General features: G+C 35.7%; 2 protein-coding genes across 2 annotated transcripts; one reads left to right on the top strand and one right to left on the bottom strand.

Moving 5' to 3' along the window:
* The first annotated feature begins 3,836 nt into the window (after window positions 1-3,836).
* Window positions 3,837-6,356, top strand: LOC136247403 (tyrosinase-like). Its single transcript, XM_066039080.1, has 5 exons — window positions 3,837-3,936; window positions 4,179-4,432; window positions 4,552-4,852; window positions 5,041-5,675; window positions 5,733-6,356. The coding sequence occupies exons 2-5, from the start codon at window positions 4,184-4,186 to the stop codon at window positions 6,048-6,050; spliced, it is 1,503 nt and encodes a 500-aa protein (XP_065895152.1). The 5' UTR covers window positions 3,837-3,936; window positions 4,179-4,183; the 3' UTR covers window positions 6,051-6,356.
* A 7,360-nt stretch (window positions 6,357-13,716) lies between these two features.
* On the bottom strand, window positions 13,717-16,105 carry LOC136247402 (tyrosinase-like). The gene is made up of 5 exons (XM_066039079.1): window positions 16,090-16,105; window positions 15,585-15,838; window positions 15,165-15,465; window positions 14,343-14,977; window positions 13,717-14,284 (listed from the first exon to the last, which is right to left on the bottom strand). The coding sequence occupies exons 2-5, from the start codon at window positions 15,831-15,833 to the stop codon at window positions 13,931-13,933; spliced, it is 1,539 nt and encodes a 512-aa protein (XP_065895151.1). The 5' UTR covers window positions 15,834-15,838; window positions 16,090-16,105; the 3' UTR covers window positions 13,717-13,930.
* Between the last annotated feature and the right edge of the window lie 1,929 nt (window positions 16,106-18,034).

Raw genomic sequence — 18,034 nt, 5'->3', positions numbered from 1 at the left:
TCTGAGCTTATTATGCTTTTTTGAAGTTTCCTATTATTTGTTTGAAAAATGCTCCATATGTCTTAAATATCTCGGTGGCTTTCAATACCTTTCAACAACTCTCTTATATCGAGGGGTACGTGTGTAGCCATAAAATCTACCCACATCATCATAATGTCATGTTACATAATTATGTGACCGGCCTGCGAAGAGATAGATGGCATGTTGACACATAACTTTTTGAAACTTTAATGACTTTCAATTAAAGTATTTTTTGAACATTTACTATGGTTTGCAGATTATATAGCTTAGCAGATCAGTGTTCCATTGTGGTACCGAAATATGTCTCTATTGTGTGACTGGGTGTAGTTTGTGTCTACATGCCCTTTTTCACAAGCCTGCGGTCACATATGTGCAATGCCATACACTTACACCATATACTGTAACACAGTCCCTTAACAAGCTGGAAAGGCTATCCTCAAACTCACTCCAGCACATAGCTACAGCTGTGCTAACTTTAAGTTTTGGCAGGCTACTCACTCACTAACAACTATAGTATCATAATCTCAAACACAACACAGTCAAGGTGTTGCTTATAACATACTCAACAAAAGATATCGATACAGTAAGTTATGTAAGGTGTTCCAGGATGTGATACGGTATAATTTGTATATTAATATCATTCACAACCAATGTTACATCGGTGGCAGTCCTAAATGTGTTTATGTGGTTCCCCTTTTCAATTATTTATCTTTGAATCAGTGACAGACTATAATTATAATTGGCTAGATCAATGACTATGTACCACTGTATTTCAGTAGCATCTGTAGCTACACAATTGCATTTAACTAACATCCATACTGTGCATGCAGCTATTGAACCCTATGATATTAGCTACAAACGGTTGAGATGATATGTTCATGAAACTTTTATTTTCACGGAAGTTCAAAGTTTAGATCACGTCCTTAAACCACGCATTGCTCTATGCGATAATGAGATGCCGGAAGTTCAGAGATTAGGTCATCACACGTATGTATATCCTCCAACCCACAAATAATTATTAGGAATAAATATTTCACAGATCCTTTACACCTCGGAATAGGAATCTGGCTGTTTTCACACTTCTCCCCGAATTCTCACCTCCGTCGACACCTTTCTGTTATAAACGTCCCAACCCTAAATCATTTTTTCTACTATAGTGCTACCGTAACCTTGTAGCGGCGATGCTGTAAGCGTAACGCGTTACCTCTTGGAGGTTTGCACGCAAGTCTTACAAGGACAACGGTTTAGTTCTGACTTGTATAGCTCTAGTGCACTAGTTGTCAATTTCATTCACCACGGGGTGGGGGAATATAGGGGATTTGACAAATCGGGTGTCAAATTCCCTACTACTGGGGCAACATAGGCTGTCAAATCCCCACTATGCCCCCCACCCCCTAGTAGGGGATTTGACAACACCTCAAGGATGACTAAGCGCATACTTCATGCATGCGACTAGTCACCGGCTAGCTGTAGCTAGTAAAATCATAGCAAGTGCGATTTTATTGTTTAGAAATGCAACTACCGAAAATCGGTCAATGAATTGGACAACTGCCAGGGGTGGGGACAAGAAGCAATGTCAAATCCCCACCTGGAGTGTGGGGACGCCCGGGGGTGGGGGGTGGGGCATGAAATTGACAAGTCCATATTGTAGCTAAAGTAATCATTATGAACAGGTAGCTATGAACAATGCTTTTAGAAACATGAAAATTTGGAAACGTTTTAAGACTCTTTGCAGATCCCATGCAGTTACAATAATACAGATTGTGTATTATGCACTTCCTGTATGCTTGCTACAACAGTCACACTACTGCAGCAGTATAGAGCAGGATGTACGTGTATACCCATACATTACATGGCCCTGAATAAAAATGTCTTTGATACTTAATTAAAACTAGTAATACCTGTAATTGACATTCTGTATTACTACTAGGATATGATGCATGCTTAGGATACATCCTTTCCTACCATAGAATATATATATATATAGGTGAAGCCCTTAATTTCTTCACATTAACTTTATTCAGGTATTTGTGGTACTTGTAAAATAACAGTTATGTCAACTAAATTAGTACAACACACCTAGTAGTAATTGATCTATTAGGATATGATGCATGTTTGATTGTTTAGGATACATCCTTTTCTACCATGAAATAAGTGAAACCTTTACACAATATTAACTTTGCTTATGCATTTATGGCACTTTTAAGAAATCTTCACATAAATTAAATATTTTTGTCTTTAATAAGAATACAAGTGTTTCAGTTTTTTATTGTTCTATTCCTTATAATCTTTATACTCCTATGTTTACGCTCCTTTTAAAACATTCTAGAATCCTTGTGATCATTTAGTAGCTTTTAGATTCCAGTCTTAAAATCTTTGAAGATGAAAACTGGGCAGTATTCAATGATGTATTTTTGAAAATATGCAGTATTACTGAGATAGAAGTTTATTATGAAGGAGTAGAGAACAAAAGTCTACTGGTCTCCATAATTTCTTACTCACAAGAGCTGATAAAACTGCATAGATAATTGTTTGCATAACCATATATTATTGCTTGCTGAAAAATCACCTACGTAAGTATAGCAATGTTTTGATTGCAGTACAGAGAACACATTGAAACATTTAAACTTTTTTTCTCAATGAAATTAACAGGAGATTAGAACTTGCATCTGCATGGTTTCATTTGCAGTCAAATTAACTATGCCAAAAGTTCTTTATTTACACAACATATCTTACAATAATCTGACATTTTTAATAATCAATATTGTGACATTTTTACACAATTTCCTTATTCCCATGAGCGTCTGATTAGAGAGGCTTCATTGTATTATACTGAATACGAGTCAGTACTCATATTTGTTTAGGAAAGAATGGCAATTAGATGTGAAACTATATCATACCTTTAAAATTGCTTGCTATGGTCTCTTAAATCTCTTAATTGATGCAATTATAATAGCTGTCAACAACTCTCTTATATTGAGAAGCATGTGTGTAGTTAGCAGTGTGCCATACGTAGCTAGCTAGCTATATATACAAGTCACAGCAATAATGACTACCCTTCACCAAATGTATTTACTATATAAAGTATATAAAGAACCTTTAGTCACAGCTTCATAGTTAAGCTACACTGCCTCAAGAACACTGTGACTGCTCCATTAGAGTATCTCGATCTTGTATGCAGTTTTTCTTGAGAGGGATGATGGAATGGGAAGTGGGAAAGGGGGAACATGCCCGTTTTACCTTTCCCTCCCCCCTCCCAGGATCCGCCACTGAAAAGCACAGCACATGCAGAAATAGCAAGGAGACTAATAAACAAATAAAGCACACACAAACAAACTAGATGATCCAATATACAATTACATTCCAAAAAGATTCAACTGATTATTCACAAGTCAAGCTATGGATTGCCATGTATGTGCTTTTGGAAAAGCATTTACTTTTTCATGTCCGGTAATGGCAATGGTATAAAAGGTTTGCTGAGATTTTTTCAATTTAGTGGCCACACCAGTGCATGGTAGCTATAACGTACACTATGATTCAGCTAAGACGAAATCTTTTGCCACGCTGTTAAGTGTATATATAGGACCAGGTAGTATACTTGTGCTGCAAAGCCTTAAAATCTTTAGAAAGTTTAAATTGAAGTTTAGATCACGTTATCATACAACCCACGCACACGAATTACTCCAGATTTGCGACGGAAGTTTTCAAAAAATAATTGGATGAGGTAGCTAGGTAGCAGGATATCCTGTAGCCCACGCATACAATGCAAACACTAAGTATATAAAGCGTGGAACATTAGACCAAATCATGAGTACAAACTGCAGCTTAACTGAAAACTTCTGGATTCATTAGCTATCGTGGGAATATCAATTGAAGGCTTAACTATTTCTCTCGTCAACTGAAGCTAGCTACTAGGTGAGTGCTACATATGTATATGGGTCAGTCTCATTAGGCATATAGGCCATCTCTACTAATTACAGCCTCACAAATTATGCGCTAATGTGAAAAGCTAGCTATACAATACATGTGAAATGACATCAATTATCAACCACATACACTGTAAAGTTTTAATAAATAAATAACTAAATAACACTTTGTCTATCTCTTACATATTGAGTGTTACAGCAGCTATTTCAACTTATTTTTGTACACTGTAGTTAAAATGCAAAGTGGTCAAGTTTCTTTCATGGCCATTGCCTTGCTATGTCTGTTGGGGCAGGAGGCTTATGGTCAAATACCAAGAGCATGCAGTGATGTTACAAGTCTAGAAAACTTGGAGTGTTGTCCAACTACAAGTGATGGTGTGTGTGGACAGGATGCTGGTAGGGGACAGTGTACTGATTTGAACTTGCCTGGATATGACATAAACAGTGCTGATGTGCGTCGCAATTGGCCTCACTACTTCACCAAGGTTAGTACGCATACTTAAAAAGATCCTATGCATGACTCTACTATAATGGACTGTTATTATAATAATTGTACAATTGCTAGTTGTACTGACATGTATATTATTGTGGTTTCTCTTCACAGGTCTGTAAGTGCAATGGAAATTATGCGGGATATGACTGTAGTCGGTGTAAGTTTGGTCACTATGGACCTGATTGCTCTGAGTCACAAGTTCTTCCCCGACGACCACTTGCTACCTACACTGATAGTGACTGGGCTGAATTCATTGATACCATTGTTCAGTCACGTTCGTTTGACTCAGGGTACGTGGCTGTATTAGAAGAGGCAGTTCCAGGAACCGCAAATCTCCACATGAGTAACGTATCACTTTATAATTTGTTTGTGTGGCTTCACCACTTTGCTTCAAAAGATTCTGCTACACCAGGTAATGTAAATAAGTATGTAGTAAGCATCCATTGTATCTGCATGTAGTGATACGTGCGCATGTGTATATGATGTAATTTGATGGCTCAAAACTTGAATTATGGTCACATACATTTCTGCACTTGTTAATTGACTTTTAAATCCTAATATATATATACTTACATACATCAATGTCATATTACATTTTAGACGTATCAATTCGTTTGGATTATGCTCATGCCGGACCTGCATTCACAACTTGGCACAAATACTTTCACTTGTTGTTTGAGTGGGAAATACAACACATGTTAAAGAGCATGGGACACTTGGACTATCACACTTTCAGGCTACCTTACTGGGACTGGCGAATTGAAATTCAAAGATCTACTGGAATACTGTCAGATGATCTGTTTACTGAAAAGAGGCTTGGGGCAACAAGGAATGTCAGTGGTTTTCCTCGTGTATTTGGAGATATTGTTGGTGATGGATGGAACACAATATGTTGGCAAAAATTCTTTCAGATTTGTGATCCAAATGTTAACACTGGTCCCCTTCAACGTTGCCCATTCACAGGAACTAACCCTTGCAGTAGCAACAATCCTGACTGGCCTACAAGTCGACAAGTAAATCTTGCCATGACTTTTAGAACATACGAAAGACCACCTTATAATTTTCTATCACGAAGAAACTATCGAAGTTTTGTTGATGCTGATGTTAACTTTAATATACGTAGGTGCCGTAAAGACAGAATGTGTTTTTGTTCTCCCACTTTTGACCCTGAATGTTCCCTCACAAAGTCAAATGGCTCGAGATTGATTGCACTTAAACAACAAATGCATGGAACGGTAAGTACTGCATGATTTTGTCATTGTGTGTTTTATAATATCACTTTTCTTGTTTAGGTTCATACCATTACTGGGGCAGGTGATCTTGCCACAAATCTTCCACTTGATAAGAGAGGACAAATGGATGATGTGGTGTCATCACCAAATGATCCTCTTTTCATGCCTCACCATGTCATGGTAGATTGTATGTTTGATGAATGGCTGGAGCGACACCCTGATGCAGAGTATCCTAATGATATACCAGTAACTGTTCCCACCATAGGACATCAGCATGATGACTTTATGGTTCCATTTTTCCCACTCAGTACCAACGTTGACATGTTCACACGGTCTCGTAATTTTGGATACTATTGTGACCTACCAAACATCATATAACTATGTGACTAATAATGAAAGACATTTTTATCCAACTAAACACTGTTGATAACAGGAGTTTTATGGCAGCATTGATTGTAACTTATTTTTACGTACTTACTATGAACAGTAGCAACATTGTGTTTTAGTACATAATTCCAGACTCACCAATGAAATTACTGTAACAGTATAATAGATGTAATTCTAGAATTGATTGTATAGATACATGGTATAAATGTTACTATTAATTTTTGCATTATGTTTTTAATTATTTTTGTGTTAAAAATTTACATGAACCACACTTTTAAGAAACGAATGCTTCCAGGAATCACATACAACATTTAAAACTGGTGTAAACAACTAAAACATGGGAATAGAGATCATTGAAAAACAAGAGTCAAATAAGTTGCGTAGCATGTTAAACACTCACAGATCTCTATTTGGACTCAATGGATATGGCAAGCAGGAAGTGTGCAACACAAAATCTTAACTATATTATTGTAACTGCATGGGATCTGTAAAAGAGTCTTATAACGTTTCCAATTTTCCATGTTTCAACATTGATTATTCATAGCTACCTGTTCATAATGTTTACTTTAGCTGATCACTATAAATTTGCACTAAACAATAGTGGGATATTAGGGATATAATGTCAAGCAGGTGTATATCTTGTTTACAAGTCAAGTTCTGGGTTGCCATTAAGGCTTACAATGTTAACAGTGCCGTTGTGTAGAATAGAACAACCATAAAAACTGAAAAAGCTGTGCTTCTCTTTTACTAATTGACAAAAATATCTTTAAACAATTCTTAGCAAGTACCATACATGTCTATATTGAGTAATGGCTACACTTGTAGGAAAGGAAGTATCTTAAACAATTAAACATGCATCATATCTTAATAGCAACACAGAAGATTAATTATTATAGGTTTATTGTACTAATTTAGTTGACATAACTGTTATTCAGATACAAACACTGAATTAGGTCATTGGATGCTGCTCAGTTTTCTTTTTAAATGGTTTAAAAGATTAAAGTCTAAAGTCTAATGATCACAAGGACTCAGTCAATAAGAGGCTTTACAAGGAGTGTCTAAGCTTAGGAATCTAAAGATTACGAATAATAGAAAAATCATTAAAAAACTGAAAAACCTGTCCTTTTGTACAAAAATTTATCTAACTTCCCTAAAGAATTGTTACAAGTGCCACAAATACTTGAATGTATAGTTAATCTTGAGTAACGGCTTCAATTGTTTCATGGTGGGGTGTAGTTTGTGCCCAGATTCCCTGTTTTGGCAATTTCAGTTACAAATGTTATAACTATAACATAATCTTCTCCTAGTTTCTATGGCCGAGGATATAATATTATGTACCTGTAAGTTTATTTTGACAAATGTCAGCTATGATAAAACAATAATAAAAAGGAAGCTGTACGAATGCTACTTGGTAGGATAATTAATCATGATCTTTAGAGATTTACAGTGACCAGCACTGAATATCTGACAGCAATTTGTGCTGCAGCCTTTGGATTACCATATACCATCCATGATATACTGTAGCCCTGACTGTACAGTAAACTTATGCCTTTGATGCTGAATTAGTACAATATTCAGCTAGAAATATTTTATATTCTACTATTATGATATGATGCATGTTTGATTGTTTAGGACACATCCTTTTCTACCACAGAACAAGTGAAGTCCTTATTCAATATTGATTTAATAATTATCCTATCATTTATGTCACTAGCGAATTCTTTAAGGACGTTAGATATAATTTCATCTATTTTGGTGATTGATACATTTTTTAATCTTTAGACTCTTATATAGCTATGTAGACTCATTGTAAAGCCTCCTAAACTCTTTGTAATCTTTAGACTCTAATCATTTAAATTCTTGAAGATAAAAATCTAGTGTGCTAATTGCCTCAAGAGTTGTTCATATCCCACACAAACGAACATGTGGAAAGAAAGCCATCAAAATTAATGATATCATATTATCCTCACTCACTTATTGCAAAGTCATGATGTCAGAACAATTATTTACACAATTAATTAAGGTAGCCAGGATAGTAGAATAGTCTATACGTTAATACGAGTATCCATTTCTTTAGCATTAGGAAACCAGACCAGTGGCAATTAGATATCATTTCTTTTTAATTTGCCTATCATGGATATACTCCAAATCACTTGATGCAATTTTTTCAGTAGCCATTTGTGGTTTCCAAAAGGCCCTCATAGCTATATAGGAGGATGTGTATAGCTAGCAGTGAATCATATATACGAATCAATACCTACGTAGCTCATCATAACATGCCATATCTACTAGTGCTGGGCGATATAGATTTTTCTTATGTCATATGTCATGGCAAAATTTATTCACGATATGAATATATGTCACGATATATATATATATATATCTTCCTCTCTTTCGCATTTTACTTGGTAACCTAATACTTTGTAACTCTGTGGATACAATCAGATTGTGATAAATGTTTTGCAAGTTTGTACCACAGTTCTAATACCCAATGTATAGACTATTCTACTATCCTGGCTACCTTAATTAATTGTGTAAATAATTGTTCTGACATCATGACTTTGCAATAAGTGAGTGAGGATAATATGTTATCATTAATTTTGATGGCTTTCTTTCCACATGTTCGTTTGTGTGGGATATGAACAACTCTTGAGGCAATTAGAACACTAGATTTTTATCTTCAAGGATTTAAATGATTAGAGTCTAAAGGTCACAAAGAGTCTAGGAGGCTTTACAATGAGTCTACATAGCTACATAGAATTCTAAAGATTAAAAAATGTAACAATCATCAAAACATTATATCTAACTTCCTTAAAGAATTCGCTAGTGACATAAATGATTGGATATAATCAATATTGAATAAGGACTTCACTTGTTCTGTGGTAGAAAAGGATGTGTCCTAAACAATCAAACGTGCATCATATCCTAATAGCAGAATATCAAATATTTCTAGCTGAATATTGTATTAATTCAGCATCAAAGGCATAATTTTACTGTACAGTCAGGGCTACAGTATATCATGGATGGTATATGGTAATCCAAAGGCTGCAGCACAAATTGCTGTAAGATATTCAGTACTGGTCACTGTAAATCTCTAATAATCATGATTAATTATCCTACCAAGTAGCATTCGTACAGCTTCCTTTTTATTATTGTTTTATCATAGCTGACATTTGTCAAAATAAACTTACAGGTACATAATATTATATCCTCGGCCATAGAAACTAGGAGAAGATTATGTTATAGTTCTAACATTTGTGACTGAAATTGCCAAAACAGGGAATCTGCATGGGCACAAACTACACCCAACCATGAAACAAATGAAGCCGTTACTCAAGATTAACTATATTCAAGTATTTGTGGCACTTGTAACAATTCTTTAGAGAAGTTAGATAAATTTTAGTAAAAAAGGACAGGTTTTTCAGTTTTTTAATGATTTTTCTATTCTTTGTAATCTTTAGATTACTAAGCTTAGACACTCCTTGTAAAGCCTCTTATTGACTGCATCCTTGTGATCATTAAACTTTAGACTTTAATCTTTTAAACAATTGAAAAAGAAAACTGAGCAGCATCCAATGACCTAATTCAGTGTATGTCACTTAATAACAGTTATGTCAACTAAATTAGTACAATAGACCTATAATAATTAATCTTCTGTGTTGCTATTAAGATATGATGCATGTTTAATTGTTTAAGATACTTCCTTTCCTACAAGTGTAGCCATTACTCAACATAGACATGTATGGCACTTGCTAAGAATTGTTTAAAGATATTTTTGTCAATTAGTAAAAGAGAAGCACAGCTTTTTCAGTTTTTATGGTTGCTGTATTGCAACGGCACTGTTAACATTGTAGGCCTTAATGGCAACCCAGAACTTGATTTGTAAACCAAATATACACCTGCTTGACATTATATCCCTAATATCCCACTATTGTTTAGTGTAAATTTATAGTGATAAGCTAAAGTAATCATTATGAACCGGTAGCTATGAATAATCAATGTTGAAATATGGAAATTTGGAAACGTTATAAGACTCTTTTACAGATCCCATGCAGTTACAATAAAATGGTTAAGATTGTGTGTTACACACTTACTGCATGCTTGCTACAACAGTCACACTACTGCAGCAGTATAGAGCAGGATGTACGTGTATACCCATACACGACATGGCCCTGAATAAAACTGTCTTTGATACTGAATTAAAACTAGTAATAATTGACATTCTGTATCACTACTAGGAAATGATGCATGCTTAGGATACATCCTGTCCTACCATAGAACAGGTGAAGCCCTTAATTTCCTCACATTAACTTTATTCAGGTATTTGTGGTACTTGTAAAATAACAGTTATGTCAACTAAATTAGTACAACACACTAACTAGTAGTAATTGACCTTCTGTGTTCCTATTAGGATATGATGCATGTTAGATTGTTTAGGATACATCCTTTTCTACCATGAAATAAGTGAAGCCTTTACACAATATTAACTTTGCTTATGCATTTATGGCACTTTTAAGAAATCTTCACATAAATTAAATATTTTTGTCTTTAATAAGAATACAAGTTTTTCAGTTTTTATTGTTCTATTCCTTATAATCCTTATACTCCTAGGTTTACGCTCCTTTTAAAACATTCTAGAATCCTTGTGATCATTCAGTAGCTTTTAGATTCCAGTCTTAAAATCTTTGAAGATGAAAACTGGGCAGTATTCAATGATATATTTTTGAAAATATGCAGTATTACTGAGATAGAAGTTTATATGAAGGAGTAGAGAACAAAAGTCTACTGGTCTCCGTAATTTCTGACTCACAAGAGCTGATAAAACTACGTAGATAATTGTTTGCATAACTATATAATATTACTTGCTGAAAAATCACCTACGTAAGTATAGCAGTGTTTTGATTGCAGTACAGAGAAAACATTGAAACATTAAAACTTTTTTTCTCAATGAAATTAGCTGGCAGGAGATTAGAACTTGCATCTGCATGGTTTCATTTGCTGCTACTAGTCACATTAACGATGCCAATAGTTCTTTATTTACACAACAATTATTCATCGTTGGCTGCATCATTGCTTTGTTCAACAAGGATTTCATATTGTCCATCAAAGTAGTAGATTTTGGTTTGGCTAGTTATTGAACAAGTCATGATGAGATTGATCAAAGAGTCGTGAAAGACTGCAAGTGGAAGTAGAATCAGTTCTCCTGCAGTATTGACAAATGTGCTGAGATCTGCAGAACTTTCTATATACCGTTAGGGATTTATAACCACCTCCAAATGCCAGCATAAGTATATAATTAGATTGATTACCACAATGATACATAGCTACCTATTGTGTCCACAATCATCTGCATACATAATGGTATATCCCTAAGGGACAGTCTGCAGGCTAACCTTCGTTTATACCATATTGCTTTGTGATTAAAAATATCAAGTAATCAACAAAACTGTATTTAAAAACAATTCTTTTTCAAAAAACCAAGAATTTGTGATGTTCTCTTACATAATTGTTAGTAGCATCAGTAGAGCATCGCTAAGTAAATATCGAGCAAGTTTTCAAAAGGTTCTAGTCAAAAGTTTTAATTTATGATTGTAAATCATGACCATGCCACTGATATTCTAGCTGGTGCAAAATTGTTTGTAAACGTGACTGATCTGCAAAAAGGGGTCTTATAGCCTTTTCAAACTTTCAAGTTTCAGAACCTCCTCTTGTGTTTAACCTATCACCTTCAAATTACACTCACTATAGGCTGGGGGTATATACTGTAATGAAATGTCAACTGCACACAAATCAAATGATGGGCTGCCAAGTACATGCTACCAGAAAGACTATAAACCCCTTTTTGCACAAATGTTATTACTCTTAATATGACAAATATGCACAGCAGTTATGCACTTCAAATCACAATTGTCTTTCCAAAAGTTATGATTTAGGGATTATCATGGACGACATGGGAAAAATAGAAATTGCGGGATATTACTTGGTATGACAATTTAGATAATGTAGTTACTGTTTGCTATCATGTATATAGAAGATAGTTAATAATGTGTAATTTTATAAGGTGCCTTTATCCTAACCTGATTGCGGGAGACTACAAATAGTGCTTGAAGTAAGTACTTTTGTGCTGTGTGTTGTCATGATTATCCAAAAAGTTGAAGTAAAGAGAGTCTTTGTGTGAAGAAGTGCCAGTAAAGAGAAAAACTGTAGTAATTTCTGAAATGTAAGTTTGCCAAGATTGAATCTGGATCTGCTAGCTGACCACCTGTAAGGGAATTACAAGTATATGGTTTCCTGCTGAATTACTCTTAAGACAACAGGAGAAATATTTTTAAATATCATCAAAACTCTCTAATAAAGCAGTCTCAAATTTCTTGTAATGTTGCACTTGCAGCCATCTATAAAGTAGACGTAACCAATTCACTGTGAGGTAGAATGTTATTTGTCAACCATGCAGTAAAGGCTGTAGTGTACAGATGATTGTCAACCATGCAGTAAAGGCTGTAGTGTACAGATGATTGTCAACCATGCAGTAAAGGCTGTAGTGTACAGATGATTGTCAACCATGCAGTAAAGGCTGTAGTGTACAGTCGATTGTCAACCATGCAGTAAAGTCTATAGTGTACAGATGATTGTCAACCATGCAGTAAAGGCTATAGTGTACAGATGATTGTCAACCATGCAATAAAGGCTGTAGTATACAGATGATTGTCAACCATGCAGTAAAGGCTATAGTGTACAGATGATTGTCAACCATGCAATAAAGGCTGTAGTGTACAGATGATTGTCAACCATGCAGTAAAGGCTTTAGTGTACAGATGATTGTCAACCATGCAGTAAAGGCTTTAGTGTACAGATGATTGTCAACCATGCAGTAAAGGCTGTAGTGTACAGATGATTGTCAGCCATGCAGTAAAGGCTGTAGTGTACAGATGATTGTCAACCATGCAGTAAAGGCTGTAGTGTACAGATGATTGTCAACCATGCAGTAAAGGCTGTAGTGTACAGATGATTGTCAACCATGCAGTAAAGGCTGTAGTGTACAGATGATTGTCAACCATGCAGTAAAGGCTGTAGTGTACAGATGATTGTCAACCATGCAGTAAAGGCTGTAGTGTACAGATGATTGTCAACCATGCAGTAAAGGCTGTAGTGTACAGATGATTGTCAACCATGCAGTAAAGGCTGTAGTGTACAGATGATTGTCAACCATGCAGTAAAGGCTGTAGTGTACAGATGATTGTCAACCATGCAGTAAAGGCTGTAACAAATAACATTGCTAACATTTTTGCATAGTGTATGATATTTTTAAATTTAATATTCGTTGAACTGTGTAGACAAGTGACGAAAAGAATTTAATCACTGCCAACACACTGTGGAATTTCATTATGGGGCTATGAATACATTTGTAAGCACATGGAAAGGTTTCACTTAAAATGTGTGGTTTGTGGGTGGTGAATGATAGATAGGCTTCCAAAGTAGTGTACAAATTGAAAATTCTAAATGTGCAAGTTTGAAAACTTCTTTGGAAATTGAGTTCATTTCCAAGCAGTTTCCAAACTGAAACTGGCAATGTGCAAATGTGTAAACCCTTGAGTTTATGCACATGCACAAAACAGTTTCCAATCTGCACACTGAGGCTGATCTTGCTGTGAACATCATTCATAAAGTCAACAAGTTTTAGCATAAAAATAATCATGATTGTTTAATTAAAATGCATGATGTTTATATGTATCTCTACAATAAATGCAAGAACTATGCTTGTTACAATTTCACTTGTGCATGAGTCAAGAATTATGTAAGATACAATACATGCATATATACTATTTGCATGTAATTTACAATTTATGTTGCTATATAATGTTATGATACTGTCACCACCAGCCTTTATGTATATGTTTATGTATAGGAAGTCTAATGTTTGGTAGATCACAAAAGTATCCAAAATTACGAGACCGTGTGAACATGTCAATGTTGGTACTGAGTGGGAAAAATGGAACCATAAAGTCATCAGGCTGATGTCCTATGGTGGGAACAGTCACTGGTATATCATTAGGATACTCTGCATCAGGGTGTCGCTCCAGCCACTCATCAAACATACAATCTACCATGACATGGTGAGGCATGAAAAGAGGATCATTTGGTGATGACACCACATCATCCATTTGTCCTCTCTTATCAAGAGGAAGATTTGTGGCAAGATCACCTGCCCCAGTAATGGTATGAACCTAAACACGAAAAGTGATATTATAAAACACACAATGACAAAAATCATGCAGTACTTACCGTGCCATGCATTTGTTGTTTAAGTGCAATCAATCGAGAGCCATTTGACTTTGTGAGGGAACATTCAGGGTCAAAAGTGGGAGAACAAAAACACATTCTGTCTTTACGGCACCTAAGTATATTAAAGTTAACATCAGCATCAACAAAACTTCGATAGTTTCTTCGTGATAGAAAATTATAAGGTGGTCTTTCATAACTTCTAAAAGTCATGGCAAGATTTACTTGCCGACTTGTAGGCCAGTCAGGATTGTTGCTACTGCAAGGGTTAGTTCCTGTGAATGGGCAACGTTGAAGGGGACCAGTGTTAACATTTGGATCACAAATCTGAAAGAATTTTTGCCAACATATTGTGTTCCATCCGTCACCAACAATATCTCCAAATACACGAGGAAAACCACTGACATTCCTTGTTGCCCCAAGCCTCTTTTCAGTAAACAGATCATCTGACAGTATTCCAGTAGATCTTTGAATTTCAATTCGCCAGTCCCAGAAAGGTAGCCTGAAAGTGTGATAGTCCAAGTGTCCCATGCTCTTTAACATGTGTTGTATTTCCCACTCAAACAACAAGTGAAAGTATTTGTGCCAAGTTGTGAATGCAGGTCCGGCATGAGCATAATCCAAACGAATCGATACATCTAAAATGTAATATGACATTGATGTACGTACATATATGTATTAGGATCAAAAAGTCAATTAACAAGTGCAGAAATGTATGTGACCATAACTCAAGTTTTGAGCCATCAAATTACATCATAATACACATACACACGTATCACTGCATGCAGATACAATGGATGCTTACTACATACTTATTTACATTACCTGGTGTAGCAGAATCTTTTGAAGCAAAGTGGTGAAGCCACACAAACAAATTATAAAGTGATACGTTACTCATGCGGAGATTTGTAGTTCCTGGAACTGCCTCTTCTAATACAGCCACGTACCCTGAGTCAAATGAACGTGACTGAACAATAGTATCAATGAATTCAGCCCAGTCACTATCAGTGTAGGTAGCAAGTGGTCGTCGGGGAAGAACTTGTGACTTAGAGCAATCAGGTCCATAGTGACCAAACTTACACCGACTACAGTCATATCCTGCATAATTTCCATTGCACTTGCAGATCTGTGAAGAGAAACCACAATAATATACATGTCAGTACAACTAGCAATTGTACAATTGTTATAATAACAGTCAATTATAGTAGAGTCATGCATAGTATCATTTTAAGTATCGGTACTAACCTTGGTGAAGTAGTGAGGCCAATTGCGACGCACATCAGCACTATTAATGTCATATCCAGGCAAGTTCAAATCAGTACACTGTCCCCTACCAGCATCCTGTCCACACACACCATCACTTGTAGCTGGACAACATTCTAAGTTTTCTAGACTTGTAATATCACTACATGCTCTTGGTATTTGACCATAAACCTCCTGCCCCAACAGACATAGCAAGGCAATGGCCATGAAAGAAACTTGACCACTTTGCATTTTAACTATAGTGTACAAAAATAAGTTGAAATAGCTACTGTAACACTCAATATGTAAGAGATAGTGTTTACTTTTTATTTATTTGTTACTACTTTACAGTGTAGCTATATGTTGATAACTGATGCCACATGCATTGTAGCTAGCTATAGCTAGTTTTTCACATTAGCACATAATTATCGTGGCTGTAATTAGTAGAGATGGCCTCTATAATAATTATGCTGAAAGAGACTGACCCGTATACATATGCAGCACTCACCTAGTAGCTATCTAGGTATAACTTTGGTTTTTCGGTAGATAGCTAACGAGAGAAATAAGCTTTCAATTGGCCGTGATAATGAATCCAGGAGTTTTCAGTTAAGTTGCGGTTTGTACTCATGCTTTTGCCTAATGTTGCAGGCTTTATATACTTAGTGTTTGCATCATATGCGTGGGTTTAAGGATATCCTGCAACCTACATCATCCTGGCAAGTTTTTTTTGAAAATTTCCGTCACAAAACTGGAGTAATGTGTGCGTGTGGGTTGCATGACAAGATGATCTAAACTTCAATTTGATTTTCCTAAAGATTTTAAGGCTTTGCAGCACAAGTGCTGAAGTCTGTAGGATACCTGGTCCTATACAGGCTGGTTAAAGATTGCATGCTAGCTGAATCATTGTGTACTTTAGCTACCACTTGTGTGGCCACTAATTGTAGAGAAAATCTCAGCAACCCGTTACTTTTGCATTACCGTACATGAAAAGTAATTTTTTTCCCTAAATCATACACCTGGCAATCCATAACTTGACTTGTTAATAATCGGTTGAATCATTTTGGCACATTATTGTCAGTATTGATTGGATTATTTAGTTAGTTAGTTTGTTTGTGTGTGTGTGTGTGTGTGTATGAGTTGTACTGTGGTTTATAGTCTCCTTGCCATGCCTGTGCTGTGCTTTTCGTACGTCAGTTCAGTCACATGTGTCCGAGGTATAATTATTAATTGTAATTGTATGTTTGAATATCTTAATGATGATTCAGTAAGATCGATGATTGATGGTATACAGTAGATCATGTTTCGATGGTTTCATTGTTGTAACTGACAATGCATACACTTTGCTGCATCACATCCTGTGTGTGGATCACAACCTGTGTGTGGATCACATCCTGTGTGTGGATCACATCCTGTGTGTGGTTTACATTATTTACATGCCGTTTGTAGAGTAGCTATATCATTGACACGCAGCACAATGGTATCGTGTGTCTAGATTGTGATAATAGTGGAAAGGCACTGGAAACTAGAAATGGTTACTGAAATAACCGCATTAAGAGATTTAGAACATTGTTCAAACCATAATAGGCAATTTCAATGGTATGATCTATATAGGTTCAGATCTAATTGACATGCACTCTTTCCTAAAGAAATGGCTACTTGAAATTGTATTGTACTATGTACTCTAGGCTAATATGATGATTTTGTATGGTAAGGATGAGGAAAAGTGGGTGAGGATTGTAATGGCTTCCTTTCCACATGACATAATGAATTCATTATGTAGGGTATGAACTCTTCCTGTGATAAGCACAGTAGACATTTTCAGTTTGTGTATCCACATACATAATTTGAATAATAGCCTTCAACAACATGTTACTGTAGGGGTAGCTAGCTGGAGGGCTGGCAAGTGAGTGACTGTGTGTATTACCTTATAAGGTGATCCTCTACATACATTATTATGTGACCAGGTCTGTACAAATAGGGAGTATATAGGCAAATAAAATTTGTCTACTTTTCATATAAAACTCTCATGAGTCATAATGTTTCATGCCATTGTGGCATTTTTATACAAATTTCAGCCCTTATTAGGCATTTAATTGCATGCTATGTACAAAACACAAGTTACAGAATGCAATTGGTTTGTTCTATTACTGAGATACAACCAGTTGAGCATTGTGGCGTAGTTTGCACCAACTTTCCATGTTCTGACAGACCAACTCATATAAATAATATGTGATAACTACTGAATAAGTCAGAATTAAAATCCCTTCACTATTTGTATAAAAGACATATTATACATTATTGTTGTAACTGTCAGTACATTATAGGATTTGTGTTAGCCAGCTGTGGTAACTACACATGAATATGATACGTACAGGCGTAGATACCTACATTCATATCCACACCCACAATGGACAATGCAGTAGTTACTGTAACTAAATGAGATTTGTCATAAT

The sequence above is a fragment of the Dysidea avara genome, chromosome 2 (assembly GCF_963678975.1).
Source record: "Dysidea avara chromosome 2, odDysAvar1.4, whole genome shotgun sequence".
Taxonomy (NCBI): domain Eukaryota; kingdom Metazoa; phylum Porifera; class Demospongiae; order Dictyoceratida; family Dysideidae; genus Dysidea; species Dysidea avara.
This window is presented reverse-complemented; position numbering and strand designations above follow the sequence as displayed.